This window comes from Silurus aristotelis (genome assembly GCF_946808225.1).
Source record: "Silurus aristotelis genome assembly, chromosome: 11".
NCBI classification, from domain to species: domain Eukaryota; kingdom Metazoa; phylum Chordata; class Actinopteri; order Siluriformes; family Siluridae; genus Silurus; species Silurus aristotelis.
Genome location: NC_139584.1, coordinates 13377033 through 13391061, shown reverse-complemented (window position 1 = coordinate 13391061; position 14029 = coordinate 13377033). Strand labels below are relative to the sequence as shown.

Here is a 14029-nt window from a genome sequence, read left to right as displayed (position 1 = left end):
CTATAATCACAAAGGGACTCCTGATTTCACATCTTTCACAGTGTAACTACTTGTTTCTATCTGCTTCCGAATCTGCTAACAGAACTAACAGGAACACGAAGAACCCGACGATAACAGAGCACACAAAAGCGCGTATGTTTTCGTCACGTAGCACATGAAGGCTGGAGCGACTGTCAATCATACACAGCTTTGACCAATCACGTAGCTTAAACCGAGGCTCACGTTACCACATCTGCCACGTATTGGCTGAACTGGCACAGAAACCCGTTTTCCTCTGGGAAGTAAACCCCTTACTCATCGAAAACGTGTTCTCCACGCCCAGTGGCTGGGCTGAACGTCAATCACAATCACGCCCTCACAGGATTGGTTCGTAGTCCGAGGTTAACGCCTACTTTATCTTTTCGGGCGCAGCTGCTGCCTCAAATGTACACAGTGTACAAAACAGAGCAGGACAGCGTGGTAAACAAGCTCGGCGTTGGAGAGTAGCGCCGTACGTATATCTGCGGGAAACAAACAAAAAAAAATGTCGAAAGGACGACTGTTTGGTGTAGGCTGTCGCTTGTTGCGGAAAAGTAGCGGTGCAGGATTAAAAAACCCCGTCGCTTTCTGCGCCAGCTTTGCAACGAGTTCGAGCAAAAACGAGCAGAAATGCTGCACAGAAGGACAAAAGTGTGCAACCAACTCCGTATCCGCTCCGCTCAGGCACCACCACGCCAGTGGAAAAGCCAAGGCAGAGGAATCTTTTACTAAATCCGGGAGGTCTTTTTCATCCACCGCGCCACAGATCGACCACAAAACTTACTTATGGGCGAGATACAACGAGATGAAGCGCCTGGTGCACGGTGAGTCTGCGGGAGAAATGCTGTTTGCGCGTTGCAGATTCCTGTTATTAAACATGATGGACTGTGAATTGTGGGCTGTGTAACACGGTTAAACCTGGTTATTTTTTTTCAGTCTTTGTAATTATAACTGTCAGTCCCAAGACTTATGGCCTAAATGACTCCCAACCCTAAACAGGGCTCCGATGTCGGATTCCCCTCAGGCCCTTTCTGTTTTAAAACGTTTGCGTGCCATAAACATAAAAACCAACAGAAAATACTTTAGTGTTTATTGCTAAAAAAGTAAACTCGAGATCAGGGGTGTAACCACGCCAAAGGATCCTAATAGAGCAGTCGTATCTCTTATCCAGTCTAGTTTATTTACATTAAGCACCCATATCCTTTCCTGCAGCAGAGTTTATTTATAACAAACACAAATGGATGTTGCCTGCAGCAGGACAAAATCAGATTCCACTCAGAAGAACTGGGTCATTGTTGCCATGTGATTCTGGTATGATCCAAGCTAACATGTCTTTCTTCCACCATTTTTCTTCTTCAGATTTAATTCCTCCAGGAGTGTGCAACCTTCTAAACCCCTCCACCATCTATGCCAACAATGAGGTGAACCTGGACGAAGTGGACATCTATGGTTTCGATTATGATTATACACTGGCCCTCTACTCAAATGCTCTTGATGAGATGATCTACAACAAAGCCCGAGAGTTTCTCATAGAGCACTACAAGGTCTGTTTTTAGTAAAAGTACTTCTGGTGTATTTTTCCTAAAAGTCTCAACTTGCCCAAGGTTGAGTCATTTGCAAACGAGTACTATCCAACTTTATATTCACAAACTCTTTTATGACCTGGCAAAAAGTGTAATTGGAATAAAAATACCTAAAAAAAAGTAATAAAATAAAAAAGATGCCAAATTTACTTTATTCATAGTTACAAAACGATGGCAGAATGCATATATAATTCCAGTTCAACTTCTTGTGTCTTAACTTGGGTTTTTTTAATTTTAAAGTAAAACTTCTTTGCATATACCGTGCTTACTTTTTTCCTAATTAACTTTGTAATGATTTGTAGTTTAGAAAATCATTATGTATGTATGTGTTGATAGTAGGACCTGTCATGACTGACATTCTCAACTCTTTTTCTTGTGTAGTATCCTCAAGGTATCGGCAAGTACAAATACATCCCCAACTTTGCAGCTCGAGGTCTTCATTATGATATTCAGAAGGTATGTTCTAATACAACAATGTAAAATGTCTTTACTTATGTCCAGTGACTGACTGTGGTTTATTTCTCTTTGTAGGGACTGCTGATGAAAATAGATGCTTTCCATTATATTCAGCTAGGCACTGTGTATAGGTAAGTTTTAATTTTCTTTTTAATTTGTTGGCTATTTGTCTCATTATCACATTGAAACGGGGGATGTGTCAATTTGTTGGATTGTCTGACCTCCAGTAACAATATCGAAACAATTTTCTCATGATTGGCACCAATCTGTTTTGAGATTACTTATTAAATAAACTAATAAAATTAGTGCGTTAATTTTTTTTCAACCGTGATATAAGCAGAACTTCTGTACTTTATACATTTAGTATTTTGTTTGTTTAAAGCTGCTACTAAAAGGTGAGCTAAGAAGAACGTTCTGAAATGTTGCATAATATGAAGCGAAAACGTGTCCGTTAATGTTTTTTTTTTTTTTATTAGATTTTTTGATACTACTTTTGACTTTTAACTATTTAATCATAAATTGAAAGAAAATTCAGATCCTAAATTGAGATGATTTTCTCAAAGGGGTCTGAAGCCTGTTCCAGATGATGAGGTCATGCAGTTGTATGGCGGTTCTAATCACATCCCTCTTCACCAAGTCAGCGGCTTCTATGGAAAGGTTAATTTTTACTTCTTGTTTATTACCCATTTGGAAAGATTAAGTATGACACAATTTTGGTTCATAAGGTATTTATTGAAGATATTTTCACATACCTCCCAGTGAATGTGTGACAGAAATTTTATTTATATATTTATTTTTTCAAGAAAATGGTGTATTTAATACTTTATCATTATTTTTTTTAATTTAAGCAGCCATTTTTTTCTACAGTTATGTTTTAAGGTTTTATTTTAACAAATAAAATAATATTACACTGGGTAAAAAGTGTGGTCTGTTGTTCCCTCTGTGTGATCTCACCCCAGGTTTCTTTGTAATGGAATTGTGTTGTGTGTGTGTTTGTCAGGGACCCAAGATGAAGCAGTTCATGGATGTGTTTTCCATCTCAGAGATGACGCTTTTGGCTTCTGTTAATGACTATTTTATCTCCAATGACATAGAATATGACCCAGAGCACCTCTACAAAGACGTGTCTGTAAGTGCACCCCAACGCTACACAAGTCAACAAATTATCTTTGTGCAAAATAATAGACCCTAAACAAAAACATGTCTTTTGTGAAATGTTTTATTTGATTTAATTTTTTACAAGGCAAGTACTGACCATATTTGTTTATGCAATATTTGCAAATGTATTCAGATATATAAATAACATTTTATTATACACATTTTGGACATATATATATATATTATACGAAACTGCCATTTGTTCAGCCAAGTAAAACCAGACCTTGCGGAATTTGGTTTCAGGGTGGTTGTTTTGTTGCTGCTCAATTCTCAGCTAGCTCTTGATGAAGTCTTTTCTTTGTAGTTCCCCCATCCCCCCTTCTTACTGATGGGTTTCCTCTTGTTCCCATTGAGCAAAAGTGAGCAGAAACAAGTTGTGCTGAATTGTCCTTATGCTGTTCACACTTGCCAGACTCAGTCACCAAAGTGCATTTAGATTAACTGACAAAATCTCTATTCTCAGTAGATGAATGTCTGTTGCAATCTCTTAATCAGTACATGTTGAAAAGAACATTTTACGTTATGTTTGCAGTGTATACACAAGTCTAGAACTCGCAGTACTGGTCACGCCTAACTGGAAATGTGTCAAAGGTTGATCTGAAGCAGCCCGTGTTTTTTTGGAAAGATATATTGGGAGGTGCAGGGAAGGAGAAAAATGCTTGCTGTGTTTTCTATTCAGGAGCTAAGTCTGTGGCAGACCAATTGTCAGACTGTGACCGTCTACAGAGCTTTGTCATGATATCATGCTGCTATTGTGAACACTGACACGTCGACTTTGTTTTCACAGGACGCTGTTGGTATGGTGCATATTAAGGGATACATGTACAAGTGGATAATGCAGGACTTGGGTAAGAGCTCAGTGTTTTCTTTTTACAGGCAATTGCAGATTTATCTTTTGTTACTCAGGACTTGCACATCAGCATTCTTACTTCTGCTGATGTCATATTCAGCACACTTATACTCCTCATACTTGTGGCTTAAGCAAGCTCAGAATTTCCTCTGCAATATTTGCCCTTTAATACAAACTTTATTTTGTCTTTAAAATAATGATCCATATAATGAAGTCTTTTTCATGTAGATGTTTTAAATAAGAAAGTGTGGATGCAAATTTGCTATTGTGCCAATATTTATGGCTATTTTGCCAAAATGGTAATTTGCTATTGTGCCAATTGAATTTGCATATAGACATTTATTATCAGCTGACACTGTGGAGGAATTAATTTATTATTTAAACCTCAGCACAAGCAGTTGGGCCGAATCCCAAATGGCTTCCTGTTAAGCAACCACAGAATGGCATTGTATTTCTTGCATAGCGCGTTACATGTAGTGCAAATGTTTACAATTTCTCTCCATGCAAAATCCCAGCTAAACTCAAAGTGCTTCGAATATGACATTTATGCCTTGATTATGGCTTAGGGGAAAGCCCCTGCATTTACACGGTCCAGTGCATACAGCGAACTGTAAGATTACAGCAAGGTTGAAACAAAAATTTCCCCACAAGAAAGAGAAATTGCTCAGTTCTTCACTCGTTGTGAAATTATTTTAAGTGGCGCTTTACATGTAATTTAGCCAGAATTATTTGTTGGAGTTTTTTACAAGTTAATAAAAAAAAGTGATATACACTTACAGATACAGTGAAGTTTAAGAATAAATAAGTATTGCACAAATATTTTTTTTTTATTTATTATGTATGTTTTCTGTTATCACTTGTGGTGTTGAAAAATGTGCACCTCTCAACTTTGAGAAAGGACTATTTATGCTTATTTTCATAGGTAATTATTGAACTTTATACTGTATTGCCTAAATGATTGGCTCTAATTGGCCAGGAGATGTTGATGTCCTTTAATTACAGGTTTATATTAACCTGCGCATTCTTTGTTAATGTTTGTATAGGACAGGAAATTGAAGATTTACGTACATTTACAATTCAGATTGGTCAACAGTGTGAGCTAAAGGTGTTCCTTAAAATTTCTGCTGCAGGCAATGCGTCATATTCTGCTTTGTGGTTTCATAGAAAAGAGAGAAATGGGGAAGCCGTTGGGGGAAACTTATTTTGCAGACATTAAAACGACCCGTGATTCTTACATGGTGCTAATCAAGATTGTGGAAATGTATAGCCATATAACTGAATATAGTATGTAGCAGTTGTGTTTTGTGCTTTAAATCATGCATTTACTTTTTTGCTACTGGTATTAGCATATACATAAGATATGCTAGTCAGGTAAAGTTTAAGATAGTAGATTGACTTCACAGCTAGCCTATTACACTGAAATATACAGGACATTTTCTGCTTCTTGTGTAGGGACTATTTCGTAAAATAATCTGAATTAAAATAGTTTTTGTGCACATTTATTGGCAGAAAAGCTTTTAATAGTATAAAAATGTTATGTTTGCCGCTATCAGGCCGGGAACCTTTGCAGAATGTTGAGCTAATATAAATTGGATGTTTTCACTGAGCAGTTCTAACAAACTGTCTGTAGCCATTTAGTTATGTGAATAACGTTAGCTTTTTATTTTGTATGTTGGCAATGCTGTGAATTCTGTGGTGATTTTAATAATGATGTATTTAGACTTTGTGTTCATGAGAGTTGTTCTTGTACTAATCAGGTTTGTCCTTCTGTGTCTGGAAACTCCATGTAACCTTTCTTATCTCTTATTTTAACATTTACAAACGTATGCTCCGACTACCGCCAGGGAATCATGAGTTGAAATGATGACTGATAAACAAAATGTTATAACTGCGATTGCTTATAACATTATATAATTTCCGTCCATTTTTCTCTCTCCAGAGAAATATATCCTCAGAGGAGACGAGACGTATGCAGTGCTGCATCGCCTAGCCAGTCATGGGAAGAAGCTTTTCCTTATAACCAACAGCCCCTTCAGCTTTGTGTGAGTTTTGAAGAGAAGCATTGCGAGGCAGCGTGTGCATACATGTAGCTTTACTGAGCATTATCGAGAAGATGTAATTCAGTCCTGTTACTTGTTTCTGTCCTTAATTATTTAATATTCTTAAACCTTTTCCAGAGACAAAGGCATGAAGTACATGGTTGGAAAAGATTGGAGGGACTTCTTTGATGCTGTCATTGTTCAAGCTGACAAGCCACACTTTTTTAATGACTGTGTGAAGTAAGTCTTCCGCCAGTAACATTTCCCAAATCTCAACTTGCTAGAAAAAAATGGGTTGCCAAGAAGTTATTAGACTGATGGGTGCATAGTGAGTGATCACCATGTCAATATCTGTCATTGTCTTGTGTAATTTGACTAATGGGTTTATTCTTCTTTCTAGACCTTTCAGGCGACTGGACAATAATGGAGTCCTTCAGTGGGACAAAATCAAGAGTTTGGAAAAAGGGCAGATTTACAAACAGGTATGGCACTCTCACAAAATGATTTTGTTATGACCTGCTTTAAAGCCACGAATTTTGTGTAAATTGAGCAGCCTGTTGTTGCACGTGTTATTCATTTAAACATATTCGCCAATCCCTGGCAGTCCGTACTGTTAATCTGCCTTCTAAAATATTTTTTTTTATGTACAGTCATTTTTTTTATTCGAGTTTGTCATTTTATGACCAGTCCAAATCAAGAATTATTTATGCATAACAACAAAATCTCTTTGCTCATTAATGCGTATGACTTTCTATATCATGAGGCAGTAAGTCAGGAACTCTGTGGTGAAATCTAGTTCCCATATTGGTCCTGCATAACCTGGTGGACCCTGGTGGTCTAGTGGTTAAGACGCAGCGCTCTCACCGCTGCGACCCGGGTTCGATCCCCGGTCAGGGAACCAACCCCAGCCACTCTCAGTGCCGGTCCCAAGCCCGGATAAATTGGGGAGGGTTGCGTTAGGAAGGGCATCCAGCGTAAAAACATGTGCCAAATCAAACGTGCGGATGATCCCCTGTGGCGACCCCTAACGGGAGAAGCCGAAAGATATTGGTCCTGCATAAACTCAAGCCTGACTAATGACCCTGATTTAGAAAAAGTTTGAAAAGCAGCTTCCAACACTGACTATAAATCTGTTTAACCTACTTCAGAAGAGTTACTTTTGTGTCCATTATGCACAAGTTCCTTTAACTAACTTGAAACCAAAGGGATTTGGTGGTCTGGTGATCTCCAAATGCTGCCCACTGACTGTTTACTTGCTGTGAGAATGACCTCTTCTTGCTCCCTGCTCATAGGTCTTGCTTTGTTGTTGTGAATCGTGACATCTTGGCCGATACTTCAGCCAACATTTGCTAAAGACGTATAAGAACGTTCTGAAACCGTGTCAGTTTAAATGCATGTTGGGTGTATTTGTTAAAGTTTTTACAAGCCTGGGCACATTGACACCCCTCCTTTAAACTCTTTGTTGAGAACATCCAAATTCCTTTGTGGGAGGGAAATAACAGACTGGCCTGAAACCAGCCCCCGGCACTCTTTGAACTGCTGGCTTTTATTGGGGTATTGGCCCGAGCCTGCGAACTGTGGGTTGCTGTGTCATTAGCAGGGGAGGTCTGGCAAAGTAGTTTCCACATCAGTTCTAATTTCTAAATGCGCAGTACAATAAATGAAAGTGTCAAACACTCAAAGCCAGTCTTATCCTTAGCAGGCAAGTGTTTGGGACACTTAAACATTTGTTTCTCTTTTTTTGCAGGGTAACCTTGTAGATTTTCTGAGGCTGACAGGCTGGCGAGGCTCCAGTGTGCTCTATTTTGGGGACCACCTTTACAGCGACTTGGCGGTGAGTCCTTCTCCTTTGTATTTGCCTCCACTAGCTAGGCTTTTTTTCCCATTATGGTTTCCATTTTGCATTTTTTTATTGTTAATTTCCATTCTCCAAATAGACTTACAGATGCTCCCCTAAGGTCTCATATACTGAAAAATTTTATCCATTGTAATATTAATGTGTGTAGGACCTGATGCTGCGCCATGGGTGGAGGACCGGTGCCATTGTTCCTGAGCTGGAAATGGAGACAAAAGTTGTGAACACTGAGCAGTATGCACAGAGTCTTACATGGCTCCAGGCTCTCACTGGCCTTCTGGAGCGCATGCAGGTACAAACTATACTGCAGTCAATACGTTATATTTTCCATTCCATTATCACAACTAATGACCGTGACTCTGACTTTGCTCATAACACAGTGATGTCAAACTATTTAAACACATTCAGTTCCTTATAAAGGCATTGGTATAACTGGCCTGATGGATTTTTTTATTGTACTTTTATCCAAAGAACTTATTCAGTTATAACTTTTTTAAATTCACTACCCATTTCAATAGTTTTGTTATACAGTTTCTGAAAGCATTAGAGTTAGTTGTATGGCATCTTGAAATAATACATTCCCTGGCAGACACCCAGTCCTGATTGAGCTTCCAGTGCAAATGTTCTGTAACCTTTCACCTGTTTAAAAAAAAAAAGTTCTGTTTTTAGGCTCCCTATCCCTCTCTTGAAGAACCATGTTTGTAGAGTTTATTTTAATTCGTAGTCTTTACATGTATTCCAGATGTATCGTGATCCAGAGTCCAAAAAAGTGATTGAAGAATGGCTGAAAGAGAGAGAAGAGTTTCGGTGAGTCAACTGAAATGTGTGCAGGAAGAAATCAGTCACTAGAGTTCTAGCAAATGTGAGAAAGAAGCCAGATTGATTATGATTCACTGCTTTATGCTTATTTTTTCACTGATTTATGATAAACTTTTATAGTTCTGCGCTCGCTCTCTCTCTTTTTCCTCTCAGATATTTACAAGCTGGTCTTGTATTAATGATTCTGTTTTTTTTAATAATATATATAATAGAAAACAAGAAGGTAAATGTGGTTTGGCCAGTAACAAAAATACAAGGAACTGCTTGAGATTGTAGTCAGCTGAACTACCTTTATCTGTAGTTTAATATGCTGTACAGCATCTAATGTGGTACAGACTGGACAGTTATTTCTGTAAATTATTTGGTATCAGTTTGATCAATTTAGCAGTTAGCATTGATCTGTCGAATCTGTCAACAAACAGTTGGGTTTTTCACTCTGGCTGCTAGCAGTGTTGAAACTTCTGCTTTATTGTGGTTTAGTGATGTGAATATGTTTGGGACTGATGTCATTAACACTTCTGTTTTTCCTTTTTAATTTTTTGGTTATTTCTAATGAGGTTGTACATGCTTTGAACCACATCTTAACCAGTTTGGTTGGGGGGTGTGTGTGTGTGTGTGTGTGTGTGTGTGTGTGTGGGGAAAGATATTATACCTTCTATACTTAAAAAGAGAAAAACCTCAAAAGTGCTCTTTTGTACTTGCTTAAAAAGAAAATGGGCTGCTTCTGACATTCTCTCACATAACTGCAGTTTAAATATACAAGCATTTATTCATTTTTTATAATTATTTACTTATGTTCTTCATTTAGGGATTTTTGTTTTTGTATGCATTTTTTTCCCCCTAAAATTTTCACAATTTATTTATTTAAAAAAAAATTTTTTTTACAGGGCTGTCACCAAAAATTTGTTCAACCCACAGTTTGGAAGCATCTTCCGTACATGCCACAATCCTACCTACTTTTCTCGCCGATTATGCCGTTTTTCGGACCTTTACATGGCCTCCGTTAGCTGCCTTCTGAACTATGATCTCTCGTACACGTTCTACCCACGTCGCACACCTTTGCAGCACGAGGCACCCCTCTGGATGGACCAACTTTGCACTGGGTGCATGAAGACCCCTTTCCTGGAGGAGATGGCCCACATACGCTAAACCATTTGCTGCACACGCTGTCCAATGACGCACAAATTTAAACCAACTTGCCATGTTACAAACTGTCATGTTATTCAGGGTCAATTTTTGGATGGGTGCATTGCAAAAACATCTCATTAAAATGATCGCCTTTCCTGAAATCAAGACTTCAACCCCAACTGCTAGGCAACCAAGCAATCAAAACCAGCCTCTACTGGGGTTCACCTTGTATTTTAAAGTGCTGATCTTTATGGGACTATTATTTTGCTTTTTCTGTTTGATCATGTATCCTGACCATAACTGCACCATCTGCTGGAACATCTGTTACACTGCATTTTCAGCGTTTACAAGGAAGGAAAGCGGAAACCTCGTGTTTGGCTTGTGACGCACAATTATATTCAGTTTTTTTTAGTAAGTTCTTTACAATGGCATTGACTGCCTGTTTTATTTTTATCTGTTCTGCAAGGTACAAATGTAACAATGCATGCTTTTAGCTTGCTTTTTGTTTGTCAGGTAAAAGTAAGAGAAGCGCACAGAGGTGATGTATAAAGAGTGTAATTCCCTACACTTTAGTGTTTTGTACTTTTTACCCTCAAACCATGATGTACTTATTGTCAGGGATACTGTGGACTGTTTCATTCTGGACAATTTTTGTTACCCATGATTTTTCTTGGGCCCCAATGTCCACTAAAGGCTCCCTTGGGACAACCTTGTTTATAGTATTAATTTGTTGTTTTGATCATTCTTAAGTCTTATCATTGGTTCGTCAAACTAACCAATTAAAATAGCAGATCCCATCTATTAGCTTTTCTCTACTACTCAGAATAATAAAGAGAATTTGCTACTACTTTGTCTTGTGTAATTATTTTTATATAGCTCGGGTAAGGAAGGCACAACAATGCCTGTACTTCTTGAGGAGTCTTAAAAAAGCTCCTCTGTCCTCAGGGATTCCAACGAGTTTCTACCACTGTATCAGCGAGAGCATCCTGACTAACTCCATCACTGTATGGTATGGAGACTCCACTGTGTGTGAGCGTGCAAAGGGTGGTCAGAATTGCCCACCACATCCCTGGCACCCAACTATCTGCCATTGAGCACCTTCTCCACAGCAGATGTCTGTGCAGAGCTCACAACTTCAAGAGCTCTTCACATCCCAGTCACAAACTGTTTAAACTTCTTCCACCAAGAAGGTTCAGGGACAGCTTTTTTCCATCTACTAGCCCACTAATTAACTCTACACTACGCTGTTAGATCACTGTATAAAACACTGTGTGTGTGTGTGTGTGTGTGTGTGTGTGTGTGTGTGTGTGTGTGTGTGTGTGTGTGTGTGTGTGTGTGTGTGTGTGTGTGTGTGTAGATAGACAGATAGATAGTAGACTTGTTTATTCAGCTTACATGTTTTTCAATGTCACAACTTTCTACTTATTTCTTTACAACAGTCTGCACATTTATCACTGCCATAGCCTTTATATTTATTGACTATATATGTTTACATATATACACATATTGACATGCTGTACATATATTTATCTGCACTTGAATTTGGACAATTGCTACTTTTTGCACATCTGGTAGATGCTAGAATGCATTTTGTTGCGGTGCACCTGTACTAACTAACTAACTAACTAACTATCTATCTATCTATCTATCTATCTATCTATCTATCTATGCTCCCTCTTACCAGCTTTTTTTTTTTTTTTTTTTTTTTTTTTTTTTTTTTTTTTAGTTCTTCGCCAAACGTCCAAACATGTGGCAACAGCTGAATAATACATGCAGATACAGGTCGAGTTTTAGTTAACATTCATGTCAAACATCAGAATGATGAAATTCTTTGGTCTCAGTGATCTTTGACATGGCCTGGTTTGTTTCCAATCTTCAGCTGCTTAGTTTTTCTGGATCTGTGCCCACTGTAGTCTCAGATTTCTCTTTCTAGCCTGCAGCGGTGTGCTGCTGCTATAAACCATCTGCCTCAAGACTGAGAAGAGTTTCAACATGCTGTTTTGCTCACTGTTTTAAAGAGGAATTGTTTCACCATTGTCTCCGCCATTTTACATTTTTGCTCACTTAACGTTTGCTGGATGTTGTGTTGCGAATTTTAAGGGAAATTCATTCTACTGTCAACCTAAAGTAGCCACCTCGATGCCCAACCATGTGACATGAACATATGACAAATACGCAGCAATGAGAGCGCGGTCTTGCTGATAGCTCGCCGTGATCGTATAGTGGTTAGTACTCTGCGTTGTGGCCGCAGCAACCCCGGTTCGAATCCGGGTCACGGCAGTACAAGATCTGTGTCTGTTTTATTCTCCATAAATTTGAATTTTTATGAGTTACCGGGAAAAAATTGTGCTTTATTGTTGATTTTTAAATTTCATAATTTTTACCATCCCACTTTCTTGCCCGGTCCGTATTTCATCCCTCGTGAACGCCTCTACCCCTACGCCCTAAACCAACCGTCACGGCAGTGTGAAATCAGCAAACCTCCCTTTTATCATTTCCAAGAATTCATTATTTTTAATGTTAAAAAATATTTGTCGCTAATTGCTTATTTAGTCATTATGTTTAATAATTTAGATTTTCCATTTTCTTCCCTTTACCGTATTTCATCCAACATTTATGCCTTTGATGCAAGTTGGCCCTCGCATCGTCCTGTAGCTCGCCGTGACCGTGTAGTGGTTAGTACTCTGCGTTGTGGCCGGAGCAACCCCGGTTCTAATCCGTGTCGTGGCAACGCAAAATCAGAAGCCTTTTTATTCTCCACAAATTCGAATTTTTATGAATTACAGGGAAAAAATGTTGCTTATTGGTCATTTTTATTTTCATCATTTTGACTTTCCGACTTTCTTCCCCGTTCCGTATTTCATCCCTCGTGAACGCCTCTACCCCTACGCCCTGCACCCGCTGTCTCTCAGCGAGGGCCCTACCCGGAAGTTCGCCGTGATCGTATAGTGGTTAGTACTCTGCGTTGTGGCCGCAGCAACCCCGGTTCGAATCCGGGTCACGGCACTGTGAAATCAGCAAACCTCCTCTTTTTCATTTCCAAGAATTCAAACTTTTTTCAACGTTAAAAAAAGATGTTGCTAATTGCTTATTCAACTATTTATTTATTGATTGATTTATTGATTTATTGATTTATTGATTTATTATCTTTAATACATTTTACCATATTTCATCCAACCTTTATACCTCTAATGCAGGGGTGTCAAACTCAAATTTACAGTGGGCCAAAATTAAAAACTGGGACGAAGTCGCGGGCCAAACTCAATATTTATTGAAAAGAAAAAACTGCAATTGTGCATGTTTTTCCTTCTCTCTAGATGTGTAATGTTGAACCTTTTCATATGGAAACAAACTTTAGTTTTGCGTAAACATTAAATCTGGAACAACCAAAGTTTAATATTATAAACACGAGAAATTAAATTTGAAATAAAACACACATCAGTGGTATTCGTTTAACCCAGCGATTAGGGGGCAAAAGCCAGTGCACTCTTAGTGCCGGTCCCAAGCCCGGATAAATGGGGAGGGTTGCGTTAGGAAGGGCATCCAGCGTAAAACATGTGCCAAATCAAATATGCGGATCACAAATGAAAATTTCATACCGGATCGGTCGAGGCCCGGGTTAACAACGACCGCCACAGGTATCGTTAGCCGACAGGGTACCGGTGGAAATTGGGCTACTGTTGGCCGAAGAAGGAGAAGGAGAGGAGGAAGATGTCTACGGAGACGGCAGGAAAAGGAGCAGTGTAGGAGAGTAGAGGTTCGGGTTGGTACTTTAAATGTTGGTACTATGACGGGTAAAGGGAGAGAGGTAGCTGATATGATAGAGAGGAGAAAGGTAGATATGCTGTGTGTTCAGGAGACCAAGTGGAAAGGGAGTAAGGCCAGGAACATTGGAGGTGGGTTTAAACTGTTTTACCATGGTGTGGATGGGAAGAGAAATGGTGTAGGGGTGATTCTGAAGGAAGAGTACAGTAAGAGTGTAGTGGAGGTGAAGAGAGTTTCTGATAGGGTGATGATCGTGAAGGTGGAAGTTGAAGGGATGATGATAAATGTCATCAGTGCCTATGCTCCACAAGTTGGCTGTGAGATGGAGGAGAAGGAAAGATTCTGGAGTGAATTAGAT

The 14029-nt window shown here is 38.9% G+C and overlaps 1 protein-coding gene across 1 annotated transcript; it reads left to right on the top strand.

Moving 5' to 3' along the window:
- The first annotated feature begins 208 nt into the window (after positions 1-208).
- On the top strand, positions 209-10753 carry nt5dc2 (5'-nucleotidase domain containing 2). The gene is made up of 14 exons (XM_083553952.1): positions 209-842; positions 1378-1562; positions 1983-2057; positions 2133-2188; positions 2621-2714; positions 3058-3186; positions 4003-4063; positions 6005-6107; positions 6243-6344; positions 6505-6586; positions 7852-7938; positions 8111-8251; positions 8702-8766; positions 9666-10753. Exons 1-14 carry the CDS (start codon positions 524-526, stop codon positions 9925-9927), a joined length of 1761 nt encoding a protein of 586 aa, XP_083410078.1. The 5' UTR covers positions 209-523; the 3' UTR covers positions 9928-10753.
- The last annotated feature ends 3276 nt before the right edge of the window (positions 10754-14029 follow it).